The 19,094-nt window shown below is 30.6% G+C and overlaps 1 protein-coding gene across 1 annotated transcript in view; it reads right to left on the minus strand.

Annotated features, from left to right (window-relative positions):
• Positions 1 to 2,968: 2,968 nt before the first annotated feature.
• The window catches only part of LOC111630859 (protein N-terminal asparagine amidohydrolase-like), a 56,392-nt gene continuing 40,266 nt past the window's right edge, over positions 2,969 to 19,094 (minus strand). The window contains exons 7-11 of the mRNA XM_023375023.1: positions 16,008 to 16,061; positions 4,375 to 4,428; positions 4,191 to 4,291; positions 3,957 to 4,070; positions 2,969 to 3,875 (exon numbers count right to left, since the gene is read on the minus strand). Of these exons, the coding sequence (XP_023230791.1) occupies positions 3,705 to 3,875; positions 3,957 to 4,070; positions 4,191 to 4,291; positions 4,375 to 4,428; positions 16,008 to 16,061 (494 nt within the window). The 3' untranslated portion in view covers positions 2,969 to 3,704. The remainder of the gene's footprint in view (positions 3,876 to 3,956; positions 4,071 to 4,190; positions 4,292 to 4,374; positions 4,429 to 16,007; positions 16,062 to 19,094) is intronic.

Here is a 19,094-nt window from a genome sequence, read left to right on the forward strand (position 1 = left end):
TATTTAGGTTATTAAACATTTGTTGTTTGTTAACCTGGTAACCTGTCTTTACTTGAAGAACAGACACCTGTCAACTTACCCATGACTCTGCCGCTCGATCTAGTCCTCTAATCTGAATTTAGACAACAAGTATAATTGCAAGTTAAGACGCACGAACTATAACTTGTGTCAGACTTGATAGGAGAGGAAAATTATATGATTTTCCCACCTCCTACAATATACCAGGAAACCAGCCATCCAGTGACAATTGAGCAGGTCTAACCGACCCGACACTGCCACTTGGTGATAAGAGACCAATCCCCCTGCAAGGCGGCAAAATTCTGCAAAATTATATAGTTTCTAAAAGTAGAGAGACACCTGTAATTGTCATAAAGTAAGATACTTTGTATGTGTATGTTTTTATGTATATATTACATGGAAAATGGCTAATGTTGGTGTAAACTGACTGGCCAATGTCTGATCTTTTCTTGATTTTGGGATTTGGCTGGCTAATTTGCTGGCTATTAATAATGGAAAATGGCATGGAGGTGATCAGTCAAATTTGGAAGAAAAAGTCATGGTCATTTGTAAGTAAGTTATCTACAACCTCTCTGGACAGATTTGAGGTTCTAAGCCTCACTTTTGCCTTGCAGCCAAACATGGCCTCATAGGGTGACTGCTGAATGCCCTGATGAAAAGAACTTTCATGAATTAAATAAATAGGACACCCTTAGCCCAATGTGTTGATTTATTTATCTGTATCCATATCATCATCATATTCTGAACATCCTGGTTGGCACGTTCAATGGAATCTTGCCTCAGTTTTCCATGTACTAGTTTCAGTTCAGGCCATATGTTCTTTAGTTCATTTATAACTTAATTTGCAAATTTTCTCCCATTATCTGATTGAAGTCCACTTGGAGCACCTATAGTGGTGACAATATCAAGTAGCTGGTAAGCAACTTCTACTCTTTGCTTTTCAGAGGTAACAATAATATATAAATTTGGTTAAATGATCCTGATAATTGAGTATAAACTTGTACTTGCCATCATGATCACTCTGCATGTTTGTAAAGATCAACCTGGCATCTTGAGTTAAATTCTTTAAATATCAAAGGTTTAGAAATTAACCTTTCTTGGGATTTGACAATTTGGTCTGACATGGCTTGCATAAGTAGAGGTACTGTACAATATAATGATTTCTTTGATGACATTTTTGTACTTAGTTCATAGCTCCTTTTCCATCTGTGTCTGACCTCCATGTCCAATTTTCAAGTGGGTATCATGCAATATGTTGAAAAATTCTGCTGTATGTATATAGTACAAAATATCACTATTGTGTCCTGTTATTGGCACAATAAGTGTTTCTTGGGTTAACTTCAATAACATCATATTTTCTTAGTCAATGGTAGTCAATACTTTCTTTTTTCTGCTTTGCTTTTGCCTTTTAACATCTATAAAAGTGCTGTATTTGTCTCTGATGAGCATCCTGCTATTATTTGCTTTTTGCAGCAACATATTCAAAAGTATCTGAGAACGTGATTTTCATATCAGATGTTGGTTCTGCATTTACATGTAGTCCAACTTCACCCAGCATATTTGTCCCATCAGAAGTAGCCATGGGACAACCTATGGAATAACAATTATGAATATTTGAAATTATAATATTGTTACATGGGATACAGCCCCAGTAAATTGTGTTCTATTGCTAATTTAGTATGTTCCATTAAGAGAAAACATGTTGTAGCAAACAATCCTTTATTAACTTCAGCATAATTACTGTATGCTCCTTCCAGCAATATGTGTCATCACATGTACTCCATAACACATCATACATGCCCTATGACAACCTTTGAACTCAAAGTAGTCATATAGAATACTATATAAATACGAAGAATACAGTACTCACAATTAAACCGTAAAACTCAAAATAATAACAAGTCACAGAGGCAGGATCTTCTCCAAAAAGCAGCAGACATACAGAATATTATCATCACAATGTGGCACCTTCCTTGCTAGCATGTGCGTGGCAACATCAAATTGGAAGCAAAAGATGTGCTGCCTACCGGACAGTGCATCAGCACATTAAATTTTGGCCAGAAATTTCCCACCATTTTGCAAAATGGCTGGCCAAAGTAGCATATACACTGGTCATTTCAAGTACATCAAACATTGGCCACTCTTCTTGGCCAAAGTGTGAAATGGCCAGCCAATTCGGAAACTGGCTGAACTTTGGGCTTTCGCCATAACACATAAAATGGCTAGGATCACATTAATATATAAAAATTAGAAGAAACAATAAATGTCTTCACATTACATCCTTTCACACACATCAGGGACACAACTGTCTTTCTGGTGAAATCAATCTGAAGCGGGACTCAAACCTGCAACTCCCATATACTATGTAGATGCATTGCCAGTTACACTTCCCAGACCTCCAGGCAACTTTTGCTTTCAGAACTATTATTAATTTAGATATAACCATGGCTCCAACTGTAAGCAAAGATAACCCAGAGGTCAACATAGCATAACTGGCACTGGCAACACATCCGCACGGTATAAGGAAGTTGTGGGTTTGAGTCCTACTTTGGGCCAATTCTTTTCTTTCAAAAAAATTCTAAATTTAAATTTATTATGTGATGTTCATTAGGAGAGAAAATTATAATTCGTTAATTTTCTTAAATCTATTTAATTTACGGATTTAAATCGGTTAATGTATGATTTTAAATAGTATTAGACGTGGNGGACATATCGTCACATTTTTCGAACTTAGGTGGATTTACTTGCTGTAGCAAGTCCTTCTTCATTGTTCTCTATATATATATATATATATATATATAATATAATATTAAGTTGTCCGCTCTGGAAATCCATCCGGAGCGGCCTCGCAAAATGCGAATTGTAAGTACCCTTTGGGGCGCAAGATATACTTTTGATGATTTATTTTTTAATATCTCGGGGTGAGAAATTTGCAGGTGCATTTATCATCTTGGCACTAATCACTATAGTAATCTTTTAACAATATTCTGGTAAAAAATAACAATTTATCTAACATCTACTGAACACTATTCATGAGAGAAAAATATCATCTTTACAACAATTCATTCTGCTTATCTTGTAACATGGCTTATTCTATAATTCATTTTTTTTTTAATTATTGCAGTATGAAAATATAAACAGTGCCAGTGTGGCAGAATGTTCGACAATAGAAACATTGTTTATAGATGCTGCGGAGTGTTTTATAGCTAAACATTTGGAGAGAGTAAAAAATTATTTTGTGTCAGTATATCGCTTAACAGTGAGAGAAATAAGAATTTAACTACAGTAAATTTGTTAAAAATAAAAAATATACACTAATCTGTGTTAATAACAAGAAAAATGTACAGTTTGCAATTTAAATCTCTATACTTGAGTAGAAACCTGAATTCTGACAAAACCAAATGGCTTAAACACAATTAAGGTGGTCCTTTACTAAATTCGACTTATCACAATACCATAAACACACACAAAAAAGAGAACAAAAATGCTAAATGCAACATTGTCTGGCCAAAAAGTTTGCATTGGAAAGGCATTCTCTCTACAAAACTTTCATCTAAATATATGCATTTATGTGCAGTCCGACGGCTCCATAACGAGTGTTTAATTCCAAATGGAATCGAAATACAAAAATGGAGACCAAGTTGCGTGTCCTCCATTTATATATTGTTTGATTGTACTTTGACATGCTAATAACAGATTTGTACCCACATCCCACTCTCATCTTTCTGAAAGAAATGAGGCCTGTTGTCTGGAAAAACAGTCACTCCCGGAAAAGGATGCTGCTGGATGTATTTTAACGTCTCTCGGACTTGCATTGCAAAATGTGGAGGTTCGACTTCTGGAGAAGTTGAAAGATGCTGTTGAAACATCAAATTTTGTATGAGAGATTTCAATTTTATGTATATTAATTGCATTTGAAAACTTTATAATTAATTTACCTGTAAAAGAAAATCATCACTTTGTGATAGCCAAAGATTTATTCCACGCATTGGTTCATAATTGAATGGTCCAATTCTCATCACTCCCAAGTTGTAATCGTAAGTATCTATCATCTGAAAAGTAATTTTACAAATGATCAATAAATGGATATGGTATATGTGGAAAGATCTCTTATAATTATTAAATCATATGAAAAACAGTAAACAATTATTAAGTGTAATGGAAATAATTACATCGTAACATCCAGTAAAATGCCTGGCACATCTTAGCTGAAGATCTGGTCCTTTATCAGGGAATGTTGCTGGAAATATTTCACCACTTTTCACATTAATTCCTGCAAAATTCATTTTTTAAAATATGTATTTCTGCTTTAGCTTATGTGCATCCTTTAATATTTATGCAAACTTTAATGCATACCTATTCCGTAAATTACTGGCCAATTAATATTCCCTCGTAGTGAATTATTCAATTCTGATTTAAAATAAATAAATAAATAATTATAAGATTTAAAGTATTGCTTTCATATATTTTCATATATTTTCAAATTAAAATATCTAGAACAATGTAAATAACTACAGTTATGACATTGTTAAAATATACCACAGGTATTTTTTAACATCCTCTTCTTTTGAAGATGATGGTGGTGATGACATAATAAAAGCATGCATTGAAAGAGATCAGGATGGATTTTAGCAAAAAAATACTGAAATTATTTGAGTTTTATACTGATGATCTTGATTAAATTTAATATAAAATTCATTATTAATTACTATATTAATATTTAGTTAGAATGAGATGATTGTAGTATTTCACCAAAAACAAAATTAATTAGAAAAATGATCTCTCTCTCTTTTTCCTACTAATGTCACTTATAAGCAATGATGAACACCAATAGGACTGAATGAAGCTATAGTCAAGCCCAACAGCTTTTGTGGTTCCACATTTTAAGGTTTAATATTAATTTTAATAAATGTAATTATGTTTAGTTTATTGATAGCTGTAAAACATTATACTATGGTCAAAAATTTTTTAAGATATCTTTTCTAATGGGGCTCCCAATAGCACACACTGTCAATGCTTATAAGTAACCTATATCTAATGTCCACAATTGTTACACTTCGATAATCTGTTTTAGTGTAAAGGTATCTCTCATTAGATGTGGGGAATGCATTCTGCCAAAAAGTACATTAATCAAATCTCTGGGTTAACATGAAAATGAATTCTTCTCCTGTTTAAATGCTTGTTATTTTTTAAAACTTTTTTGTTACACTAGTTGAAATCCTTGTTCAAAGAAACAAAGTTTAATAAATCTTTAAAGAATCCAAAGCACTTTTGCTTTAACCGTCTCCTCTTCATCCATAATATTTAGCTACAAGGGTTCATTAATTCATCACAACTCTTACACCATCAAGTCAGAAGAAAAATGTTTCTTCTAAAATTTTAATATTTAACTCTTCTTCAAAAGAAGGATAATAATAATTCAATACATTTTAATATTTTAAGTATCTTGGAGTTCATCAGTGACTAGCTCATTGTGAATTTTAACAAACTCTGTCATATCATTTATACTGCACTTTCATTATGTCATCACCACCATCATCTTCAATTTGTGGGAGTATATTTTGTAATAAAATCAAGAAATGAAAATCACTTTTAATTTTTTACAAATGCTCAGAAAAAAATTACAAATTTATATTATTTTTTTCTTTTCTTAAATTATATTTGTTCTAAGAAAAAAATTTGATTTAAATTTACTGACTCATACTGCTAACTAAAGTAGCTACATGTCCTGAAATATCTGCCTATCATTATTTGTGTTATAATTGAATTCAAGTTAAAAGTATAAAAATTCAAGTCAAGAGATATATACACTTTAACATACATAAATTTAAAAATTTAAATATGTATAGATTTATAATAAGTTTGCAAAAAATTTTTAAAAAATTGCATTTTTAAAAGATATCTAATTACATTTTTACACGTCTTTTAAAGAGATTTTTAACATTTTTGTCTTTTTGGAGATTATCCAAAAAGTTTTCATATGTAAACAATGATTATGTATTTTAGTAAAAAATAAAATGAAAAGAATTATCATTACAAATATTATAGTTACATTTTCTCAGTCTTCCATTTCTATAACTATTACTATAATAAATTCTGTAGGTTATTTTAAATTGAATGATCATAAAAAAAAATAAATAGGTAACTTAAGTTCTAATGGATGGGACTATTTACTAGACACATTACAATGTAACCAATTTACAGCATATAATGCCATACCAGACCATATTCTGTTGCACTATTATATATGTATACTTCATATATAATGTTTTATATTTTTTCTTCAAATTTTTAAAAGTTTCATTGAGTAAGTACTAATAAGCACTAAAATTTTTATCATCACTTGTTATCTCTGGCATTGCCAAAACATCAGGCATGTGTCACACTGCACTCATACATACACAGTGCAGCAATTAAATTCTGGGACTGAAGCTATATCTCAGCAACCAGTAGCGACATCTGTTTAAATTTTATGTTATATGAAGTTTGAACAGATGTCGCTACTAACCTAAAACTTTTATTTAAATCGGTTGACATTTATCATTGTTTTTGATATTTTGTTTATCAGTTTATTTTGTTACATGTCGGCAAACAATAATGGAACAACGTGCTGTTATTAAATTTCACACTAAACTTGGCACAAGTGCCACAGAAACGTTCAAAATGATGCAGAAAGTGTATGGAAGTGAGTGTTTATCATCACCTCAAGCCAAGAAAACACGAAAAGTTCCATCAAAAATCAAGACGATGTTCATTGTTTTCTTCGATAGCAAAGGCATCATCCACCGTGAGTTCGTCCCACAGGGTCAAACAGTTACTGCTGCTTTCTACTTGGGAGTTTTACAACGATTAATGGGAAGAATTCGTCGAATTTGACCAGAATATCGCAATTCTGATGACTGGTGTTTGTTACACGATAATGCACCGAGTCACACATCATTGATTGTTCGTCAATTTTTGGCACGAAATCAAGTCTGTGTGTTGAATCATTCGCCGTATTCCCCCGATTTAGCACCATGTGACTTCTCTTTATTTCCAAAAATGAAAATGAAGTTGAAAGGACGCATTTTTAATGATATTGAAACCATCCAAAGAGAGTCTACGCGCATATTAGAGGCAATACCGAAAATTGAGTTTGAGCAGGCATTTGAATCACTATTGAATCGCTGTAAAAAGTGTATTGAAGCAGGAGGAGAGTATTTTGAATAATTTAATAAAAAGATTTGAATAAAATTGTTTTGTTTCATTTTTATAGATCCAGTCCCGGAATATAATTGCCGCACTGTGTATAATGAAATCATTTGAATGGTAGCAATACCCATATATACATTGAAGAAAGTTGAAGATTGAAATACATTGAATATTGAAAAATTGAATATACATATACATTGAAAAAAGTTTATAAATTTATAAAACTAAATATGATACAAAGTAATTATTATTATTAAACTAAGGATGATGATTTGTTACAATATTTTTTACCATTTTAAAGATTGTACAATTTGAAAAAACTTATAGATATATTTTAGAATCGTTTTTGACTTACCACATATACAGGCAGTAATTAAGTGGATATTAAGTGGTTGTTTGTGGAAAGCATCTGAAGAAGGAAAAAAAAACAAAAATAACTTTATTAATTGATATTTATTTCCAATAACGGATAATAAAAAAATAAATTGGAATTATTAAAAATATCATTTAAAATGATTAACTTTCATCTGTAAATTTTCGTACGATGGAGAGTACAGTAGAGCATCAATTATCCGACCATCAGTTAACCAACCGTTCTAGTCGGCAAATTCAAATGTCCGCTAGTGATGTGGCGCTACAATATTTGGCTATGTCTTGGCTACTTTAATAGTATTTTTACGTGTTTTAGCTGTCAATATGGCTCGACCATGAAAGGGAGCCAGTATTTAAACGAGGCTTAATTTTCTAATTTTTAACAATACAATAACGATGATTATTATTTTAAAAACATTTTTGTTAGGCTTAACATTGATGAAAATTCAACGTGAAGTAGGTTAATAACAATATACTAATATACTAATGACATGAGATATACTGATATACTATACTAATAATGTATTTTTTCATATTTTTCAGTTATCCGTTTTTTCAGTTATCCGACCAACCCCAGTCCCCAATTGAGTCAGATAATCAATGCTCTACTGTATATTATTTTTTAAAAATGAAGACAAAGTGTATTGTATGGAACACAAAGAAAATAAATGGTGGTCCCTTTTGGGCAGAATTTGTCTCCATTTTTAAAAAATGATTAATTTATTATACAATTTACATAAGGGTGCATAATGTATTCATTTAATCAAAATTATAATCCGTAGAATATATTCTAAGTACCAAACTGTTCATAAATAAATATAATTACATCTTATAAATCAATAAAATATATTTTTAAATCTTTTAATTACACTATATTTGTAAAAAAATAGACATGCAAAATCCTGAAAGACAAAAATAAAAATGGCTAACTTATCCAAGTGGAAATTAATAATAATAATAATAATAAATATATATATAATACAAAGACAATTTAACTTTTATGAAACAATATATAAAAATTAATATAAAATATACATTAATTTTAATATATATTTTATATTTAAAAAATCAACTGGGCAAATACATAATTATAATTGGAAATGTTTAATTCTTTCTTCACAATTTTAGGCAAATTTGAGTATTTCAAAAATATTGTTAATTCGGGTAATAACATTTTTCAATAAACATTTCCTTTTATGACACCAAACTGATTTGTCATCCATATTCCAAGCACAAATTACCTACTTTGGTAATACATTTACTACGAAAATATTCATATCTGTCAATCAAAACAGAAAACTCTTATCACATTTTAAACTTCTTCATAGTTTGTTATATAATGGCCAATTGAAGTGTCATTCTCATTCCCAACACCTGCTAATAACTATTTACTACGGGAATAGTTGTACATGACAAAGCATAACAGATAACATTATAAGAGTTATCTTGTAGGTGTAGTTGGCAATTGAACAATAGGCACCAAGATAATTTGTAGTTGGCAGTCAACATATTGATGGATTTAAAATAACATGTTATTTTATTGAAAAAAATCTAAATATTTGATTTATTACTTTTAAAGTAAAAGTGGAGTTAAAACAAACATCATAGTTTTGCTGCATTTTTTTGAAATTCATAGTTATGCAAACATCAATAATATTTTTCCCAAGTATTTCTCACACACTTTTAGCATAAATCTGAAAAAAAAATGTAGAACACGGATCCTTTGATATACTTTGAAGAAAATCTTTTGTTTTCTTATCCAAAATGACAGAAAAAATAAAAATCAAAAATAAGATAGAATTAATTTTTTAAATTATCTTATTCATTGGCTATTTGATATCATTCTACAGGAAAATGGTTTTTGTCCAAATTAGAAATTGATATATTTTCAAAAAGTTTCTATTCATGCTCTTTGTGAATGTCTTGATCACCTTTAATATCTTCATTTGAATTATGTGAAACAACCATTTTAATATTTTTAATTTTGACTGTCAAAATAAATTTATAGAAAAACTAACAACATTGAAATGTAAATAATTTATCAAAAATATATTCAAACTTGTTAGTTTAATGATGGTTTACTTTATAATGAATATGCATATTAATGTGATATCCTGGAAATCCACCCTCTTTCCAGTGGGTAATGTACGATAATGACTAATTGTGTGTATGGGAGTCACAAGACTTGACAAAGGTTTATTTCTCTCATGTCATTGTTTAAGTCGTCACCATCTAATGACAAAATCTTATGACGGCCCACCGGATACATCTTGTGACAGAGAAGAACCTGATGAAATTCTCACACCCACTGGGAAATGGTGAGAATATAAGTGGTTCACCAAAGTTTCAGAGTCGACACATCATGAAGAGCATACACCAAGCTCTAATATCATCAGCTCTCATCTCCTCTCCCCTCCGAAGCAGACATTGAACACTGTCTCCAAAGAAGTTGCCCTAACTGATCCACTATAAGAGGTATTTTACTTGATAAATTTATGTAAACTCTCTCTTGATCAACTTACACATAAGTAGCTAGTTAGATGATATTTTGTATCCCTTTGGATGTATTATCGAAATATCATAGCCATTGTGTTTGTCTGTAGAAGTGTCTTATTTAGGTTATTAAACATTTGTTGTTTGTTAACCTGGTAACCTGTCTTTACTTGAAGAACAGACACCTGTCAACTTACCCATGACTCTGCCGCTCGATCTAGTCCTCTAATCTGAATTTAGACAACAAGTATAATTGCAAGTTAAGACGCACGAACTATAACTTGTGTCAGACTTGATAGGAGAGGAAAATTATATGATTTTCCCACCTCCTACAATATACCAGGAAACCAGCCATCCAGTGACAATTGAGCAGGTCTAACCGACCCGACACTGCCACTTGGTGATAAGAGACCAATCCCCCTGCAAGGCGGCAAAATTCTGCAAAATTATATAGTTTCTAAAAGTAGAGAGACACCTGTAATTGTCATAAAGTAAGATACTTTGTATGTGTATGTTTTTATGTATATATTACATGGAAAATGGCTAATGTTGGTGTAAACTGACTGGCCAATGTCTGATCTTTTCTTGATTTTGGGATTTGGCTGGCTAATTTGCTGGCTATTAATAATGGAAAATGGCATGGAGGTGATCAGTCAAATTTGGAAGAAAAAGTCATGGTCATTTGTAAGTAAGTTATCTACAACCTCTCTGGACAGATTTGAGGTTCTAAGCCTCACTTTTGCCTTGCAGCCAAACATGGCCTCATAGGGTGACTGCTGAATGCCCTGATGAAAAGAACTTTCATGAATTAAATAAATAGGACACCCTTAGCCCAATGTGTTGATTTATTTATCTGTATCCATATCATCATCATATTCTGAACATCCTGGTTGGCACGTTCAATGGAATCTTGCCTCAGTTTTCCATGTACTAGTTTCAGTTCAGGCCATATGTTCTTTAGTTCATTTATAACTTAATTTGCAAATTTTCTCCCATTATCTGATTGAAGTCCACTTGGAGCACCTATAGTGGTGACAATATCAAGTAGCTGGTAAGCAACTTCTACTCTTTGCTTTTCAGAGGTAACAATAATATATAAATTTGGTTAAATGATCCTGATAATTGAGTATAAACTTGTACTTGCCATCATGATCACTCTGCATGTTTGTAAAGATCAACCTGGCATCTTGAGTTAAATTCTTTAAATATCAAAGGTTTAGAAATTAACCTTTCTTGGGATTTGACAATTTGGTCTGACATGGCTTGCATAAGTAGAGGTACTGTACAATATAATGATTTCTTTGATGACATTTTTGTACTTAGTTCATAGCTCCTTTTCCATCTGTGTCTGACCTCCATGTCCAATTTTCAAGTGGGTATCATGCAATATGTTGAAAAATTCTGCTGTATGTATATAGTACAAAATATCACTATTGTGTCCTGTTATTGGCACAATAAGTGTTTCTTGGGTTAACTTCAATAACATCATATTTTCTTAGTCAATGGTAGTCAACACTTTCTTTTTTCTGCTTTGCTTTTGCCTTTTAACATCTATAAAAGTGCTGTATTTGTCTCTGATGAGCATCCTGCTATTATTTGCTTTTTGCAGCAACATATTCAAAAGTATCTGAGAACGTGATTTTCATATCAGATGTTGGTTCTGCATTTACATGTAGTCCAACTTCACCCAGCATATTTGTCCCATCAGAAGTAGCCATGGGACAACCTATGGAATAACAATTATGAATATTTGAAATTATAATATTGTTACATGGGATACAGCCCCAGTAAATTGTGTTCTATTGCTAATTTAGTATGTTCCATTAAGAGAAAACATGTTGTAGCAAACAATCCTTTATTAACTTCAGCATAATTACTGTATGCTCCTTCCAGCAATATGTGTCATCACATGTACTCCATAACACATCATACATGCCCTATGACAACCTTTGAACTCAAAGTAGTCATATAGAATACTATATAAATACGAAGAATACAGTACTCACAATTAAACCGTAAAACTCAAAATAATAACAAGTCACAGAGGCAGGATCTTCTCCAAAAAGCAGCAGACATACAGAATATTATCATCACAATGTGGCACCTTCCTTGCTAGCATGTGCGTGGCAACATCAAATTGGAAGCAAAAGATGTGCTGCCTACCGGACAGTGCATCAGCACATTAAATTTTGGCCAGAAATTTCCCACCATTTTGCAAAATGGCTGGCCAAAGTAGCATATACACTGGTCATTTCAAGTACATCAAACATTGGCCACTCTTCTTGGCCAAAGTGTGAAATGGCCAGCCAATTCGGAAACTGGCTGAACTTTGGGCTTTCGCCATAACACATAAAATGGCTAGGATCACATTAATATATAAAAATTAGAAGAAACAATAAATGTCTTCACATTACATCCTTTCACACACATCAGGGACACAACTGTCTTTCTGGTGAAATCAATCTGAAGCGGGACTCAAACCTGCAACTCCCATATACTATGTAGATGCATTGCCAGTTACACTTCCCAGACCTCCAGGCAACTTTTGCTTTCAGAACTATTATTAATTTAGATATAACCATGGCTCCAACTGTAAGCAAAGATAACCCAGAGGTCAACATAGCATAACTGGCACTGGCAACACATCCGCACGGTATAAGGAAGTTGTGGGTTTGAGTCCTACTTTGGGCCAATTCTTTTCTTTCAAAAAAATTCTAAATTTAAATTTATTATAATTATTAAATCTAGTACAAGATTGTCTAGAGGTAGGTAGTTATGCTACAAATTATTTAGCCATATTATATCCCAATAATTTGGCAGTTTGTTTGGCTTTAAATCATTCATTTGATTAAATTAAATTTTTTTTGCTTCCTTAATGATGATTGATTTTTCTCTTGTGACATAAAATAATGCACAAAATTTTTAAATCAAGAAATTCTGATTATTCTACTAAACAATGGTAATATTATTCAATGTTATGTGTAACAAGTAACTAAAATAACAATTTTGCCATTAAAAGTTAAGTCATTTGATAATGAAGTTGCAAACAATATTTTCTTAGTAAATAATAATTGAGATTTATGAAACATTAGTACAAATTTGAAGTTATGAATTAAAATAGTAATTATACTTACACAGAAGTTGAATGGCTAATTGTTCCGAATAATTCCGACTATCAAGAAATCCTCCTACTATATGTAATTCCAACCTATAAATATAATTATATATTCAAATACCAGACACATTATTATTTGTCAGTATAAGAAATATTCTCTGAAATTCAAAGTTAATAACATCGTTTCTACCCCAAATTATTAAACAACTTGTTTATAATAACTAACCTGCCTTCAGGAGCACTTAAAGATAAATCTTCTACACGTCTAACAAGGTTGGCCACTCCTTGTTGTAAACCAGATCCATCAAAATGAGCAAGTCCAACAGCTCCAGATCCTAAAATTTGAAAGAATTAATGTATTTTTTATTCATTTTCTATATATTTTTGGGCTGTAATTTTCAAATTATAGACCTATAGCTTCCCGCTGTCATCTGTCCCTCCTTAATCTCAAAAATGGAGTTAGTTAGATGAAAATCAAGACCAGATATGGAAAGTTTAGAGGTCAGAGACCTCAATTAACTATATACAAAAACTTCCCGCCTGAACTGAAAGTTGCATGATATATTAAATTAAAATATAATTGTCACAATGCAGGGCTGCAATTTTTAATGTCACAATGACTAAACTATTTTTGTTTTTTTTTTTTAATTTACTTCTTGGCTTACAATTAGAGGGAATTTTAAATTATTATTGAAATTTATAACATTTTTCTGCTCTCAAACTGTAGATAAAAAATGAAATTAAAATGAATATTAAATATTTTACAAATTAGGATTAAATTTTGTGAAACATTTGTTTCTTCTGAGGTTTATGTATCTGAATGATAAATATTAAAGCAAGTAAATTTTTACAATTAATAATTATAGAACAAATTTTTTTCTGAAAATATTTTATATTTTTTTTGCTAAAAATACAGTTTAAATTCATTAAGTTTTTTTTTTACATTTGAGAAATTCAATAAGTTAAAATAATGACTGTATTAAGAAGTTGCTACAACATTCACTTTAATGCTTTCAAAGTAATTTCAAAAAACAGCAGAAAACAGTTAGCCATTTTTAAATAAGTTTTAAAGATAGAAGTAGAATTATTCCTAAAATATTAAAATAAATATTGTAATGATTTTGTGAGACTTAATTTTAATTTATTGATTTGAACATAAGGAAACTTTTTTACTCTAATATTTTATAAAGCTTATTTTTCTAGAAGTTCAATGTATATAAGCAAAAAATTATTGTTATGTAAATAATTGATAACATACATTATTTGTTAATTTAACGTTCTGAATTCATTAACTGAAAATTTAAGTAAAAAGTACTGTTATGTCTATATATAAAAATTTTGTTTTAAGTTATAACACAAATGTAAAATCAAACTCTGAATTTGTGTATACAGCGTATTATAAGTGAAATATTTTATGTAAAACATAAAAATTAACAATACATGTGAGTGTGTGCATGTGTCTGCATAAAAGCTGATTTAAATAAAACTTGGCAAAACTTTCTTACCTGTATGTCTTAAAACCACAATAATGCAAGTGGTGGCATCATCAGTTCCTAATATATTGATATGTTCTAGTAAAAAAAAATTTCATATTATTAAGATAAAATAAATTTAGCAATCATCATTAGTAAATATACTTAAGAACATTTATTTCAAGTTTATGAATTTTCTTTTTTAACTTACTGTCATGTAAACCAGTCACAGCAAATTCCCTTTGATGGATATATAGAAGGCCCACAGGGCCAATAACCTTAGGAACCTGTGCTATCAAGGACACTGCCACCTCCTAAAATTTTTAAATAAAAAACATCTTCAATTAAAAAAAGCATAGACTAGTTTCTAATAAAAAAAAAAAAAACAATAGCCATAACAAAATTTGTAGGAACGTCCTGTTATTGGCACANCGAGACCTGGTGTTTTCAATATGACCCACAAACAAAACGTCAAAGTGCCGAATGGAAGTCAAAATCATCACCTCAAGCCAAGAAAACACGAAAAGTTCCATAAAAAATCAAGACGATGTTCATTGTTTTCTTCGATAGCAAAGGCATCATCCACCGTGAGTTCATCCCACAGGGTCAAACAGTTACTGCTGCTTTCTACTTGGGAGTTTTACAACGATTAATGGGAAGAATTCGTCGAATTCGACCAGAATATCGCAATTCCGATGACTGGTGTTTGTTACACGATAATGCACCGAGTCACACATCATTGATTGTTCGTCAATTTTTGGCACGAAATCAAGTCTGTGTGTTGAATCATTCGCCGTATTCCCCCGATTTAGCACCATGTGACTTCTCTTTATTTCCAAAAATGAAAATGAAGTTGAAAGGATGCATTTTTACTGATGTTGAAACCATCCAAAGAGAGTCTACGCGCATATTAGAGGCAATACCGAAAATTGAGTTTGAGCAGGCATTTGAATCACTATTGAATTGCTGTAAAAAGTGTATTGAAGCAGGAGGAGAGTATTTTGAATAATTTAATAAAAAGATTTGAATAAAATTGTTTTGTTTCATTTTTATAGATCCAGTCCCGGAATATAATTGCCGCACTGTGTATAGTGGAATCATTTGAATGGTAGCAATACCCATATATACATTGAAGAAAGTTGAAGATTGAAATACATTGAATATTGAAAAATTGAATATACATATACATTGAAAAAAGTTTATAAATTTATAAAACTAAATATGATACAAAGTAATTATTATTATTAAACTAAGGATGATGATTTGTTACAATATTTTTTACCATTTTAAAGATTGTACAATTTGAAAAAACTTATAGATATATTTTAGAATCGTTTTTGACTTACCACATATACAGGCAGTAATTAAGTGGATATTAAGTGGTTGTTTGTGGAAAGCATCTGAAGAAGGAAAAAAAAACAAAAATAACTTTATTAATTGATATTTATTTCCAATAACGGATAATAAAAAAATAAATTGGAATTATTAAAAATATCATTTAAAATGATTAACTTTCATCTGTAAATTTTCGTACGATGGAGAGTACAGTAGAGCATCAATTATCCGACCATCAGTTAACCAACCGTTCTAGTCGGCAAATTCAAATGTCCGCTAGTGATGTGGCGCTACAATATTTGGCTATGTCTTGGCTACTTTAATAGTATTTTTACGTGTTTTAGCTGTCAATATGGCTCGACCATGAAAGGGAGCCAGTATTTAAACGAGGCTTAATTTTCTAATTTTTAACAATACAATAACGATGATTATTATTTTAAAAACATTTTTGTTAGGCTTAACATTGATGAAAATTCAACGTGAAGTAGGTTAATAACAATATACTAATATACTAATGACATGAGATATACTGATATACTATACTAATAATGTATTTTTTCATATTTTTCAGTTATCCGTTTTTTCAGTTATCCGACCAACCCCAGTCCCCAATTGAGTCAGATAATCAATGCTCTACTGTATATTATTTTTTAAAAATGAAGACAAAGTGTATTGTATGGAACACAAAGAAAATAAATGGTGGTCCCTTTTGGGCAGAATTTGTCTCCATTTTTAAAAAATGATTAATTTATTATACAATTTACATAAGGGTGCATAATGTATTCATTTAATCAAAATTATAATCCGTAGAATATATTCTAAGTACCAAACTGTTCATAAAAAAATATAATTACATCTTATAAATCAATAAAATATATTTTTAAATCTTTTAATTACACTATATTTGTAAAAAAATAGACATGCAAAATCCTGAAAGACAAAAATAAAAATGGCTAACTTATCCAAGTGGAAATTAATAATAATAATAATAATAAATATATATATAATACAAAGACAATTTAACTTTTATGAAACAATATATAAAAATTAATATAAAATATACATTAATTTTAATATATATTTTATATTTAAAAAATCAACTGGGCAAATACATAATTATAATTGGAAATGTTTAATTCTTTCTTCACAATTTTAGGCAAATTTGAGTATTTCAAAAATATTGTTAATTCGGGTAATAACATTTTTCAATAAACATTTCCTTTTATGACACCAAACTGATTTGTCATCCATATTCCAAGCACAAATTACCTACTTTGGTAATACATTTACTACGAAAATATTCATATCTGTCAATCAAAACAGAAAACTCTTATCACATTTTAAACTTCTTCATAGTTTGTTATATAATGGCCAATTGAAGTGTCATTCTCATTCCCAACACCTGCTAATAACTATTTACTACGGGAATAGTTGTACATGACAAAGCATAACAGATAACATTATAAGAGTTATCTTGTAGGTGTAGTTGGCAATTGAACAATAGGCACCAAGATAATTTGTAGTTGGCAGTCAACATATTGATGGATTTAAAATAACATGTTATTTTATTGAAAAAAATCTAAATATTTGATTTATTACTTTTAAAGTAAAAGTGGAGTTAAAACAAACATCATAGTTTTGCTGCATTTTTTTGAAATTCATAGTTATGCAAACATCAATAATATTTTTCCCAAGTATTTCTCACACACTTTTAGCATAAATCTGAAAAAAAAATGTAGAACACGGATCCTTTGATATACTTTGAAGAAAATCTTTTGTTTTCTTATCCAAAATGACAGAAAAAATAAAAATCAAAAATAAGATAGAATTAATTTTTTAAATTATCTTATTCATTGGCTATTTGATATCATTCTACAGGAAAATGGTTTTTGTCCAAATTAGAAATTGATATATTTTCAAAAAGTTTCTATTCATGCTCTTTGTGAATGTCTTGATCACCTTTAATATCTTCATTTGAATTATGTGAAACAACCATTTTAATATTTTTAATTTTGACTGTCAAAATAAATTTATAGAAAAACTAACAACATTGAAATGTAAATAATTTATCAAAAATATATTCAAACTTGTTAGTTTAATGATGGTTTACTTTATAATGAATATGCATATTAATGTGATATCCTGGAAATCCACCCTCTTTCCAGTGGGTAATGTACGATAATGACTAATTGTGTGTATGGGAGTCACAAGACTTGACAAAGGTTTATTTCTCTCATGTCATTGTTTAAGTCGTCACCATCTAATGACAAAATCTTATGACGGCCCACCGGATACATCTTGTGACAGAGAAGAACCTGATGAAATTCTCACACCCACTGGGAAATGGTGAGAATATAAGTGGTTCACCAAAGTTTCAGAGTCGACACATCATGAAGAGCATACACCAAGCTCTAATATCATCAGCTCTCATCTCCTCTCCCCTCCGAAGCAGACATTGAACACTGTCTCCAAAGAAGTTGCCCTAACTGATCCACTATAAGAGGTATTTTACTTGATAAATTTATGTAAACTCTCTCTTGATCAACTTACACATAAGTAGCTAGTTAGATGATATTTTGTATCCCTTTGGATGTATTATCGAAATATCATAGCCATTGTGTTTGTCTGTAGAAGTGTCTTATTTAGGTTATTAAACATTTGTTGTTTGTTAACCTGGTAACCTGTCTTTACTTGAAGAACAGACACCTGTCAACTTACCCATGACTCTGCCGCTCGATCTAGTCCTCTAATCTGAATTTAGACAACAAGTATAATTGCAAGTTAAGACGCACGAACTATAACTTGTGTCAGACTTGATAGGAGAGGAAAATTATATGATTTTCCCATCTCCTACAATATACCAGGAAACCAGCCATCCAGTGACAATTGAGCAGGTCTAACCGACCCGACACTGCCACTTGGTGATAAGAGACCAATCCCCCTGCAAGGCGGCAAAATTCTGCAAAATTATATAGTTTCTAAAAGTAGAGAGACACCTGTAATTGTCATAAAGTAAGATACTTTGTATGTGTATGTTTTTATGTATATATTACATGGAAAATGGCTAATGTTGGTGTAAACTGACTGGCCAATGTCTG

This window comes from Centruroides sculpturatus, unplaced genomic scaffold (genome assembly GCF_000671375.1).
Source record: "Centruroides sculpturatus isolate CEXI.00-Female unplaced genomic scaffold, Cexi_2.0 scaffold20, whole genome shotgun sequence".
NCBI lineage: Eukaryota > Metazoa > Arthropoda > Arachnida > Scorpiones > Buthidae > Centruroides > Centruroides sculpturatus.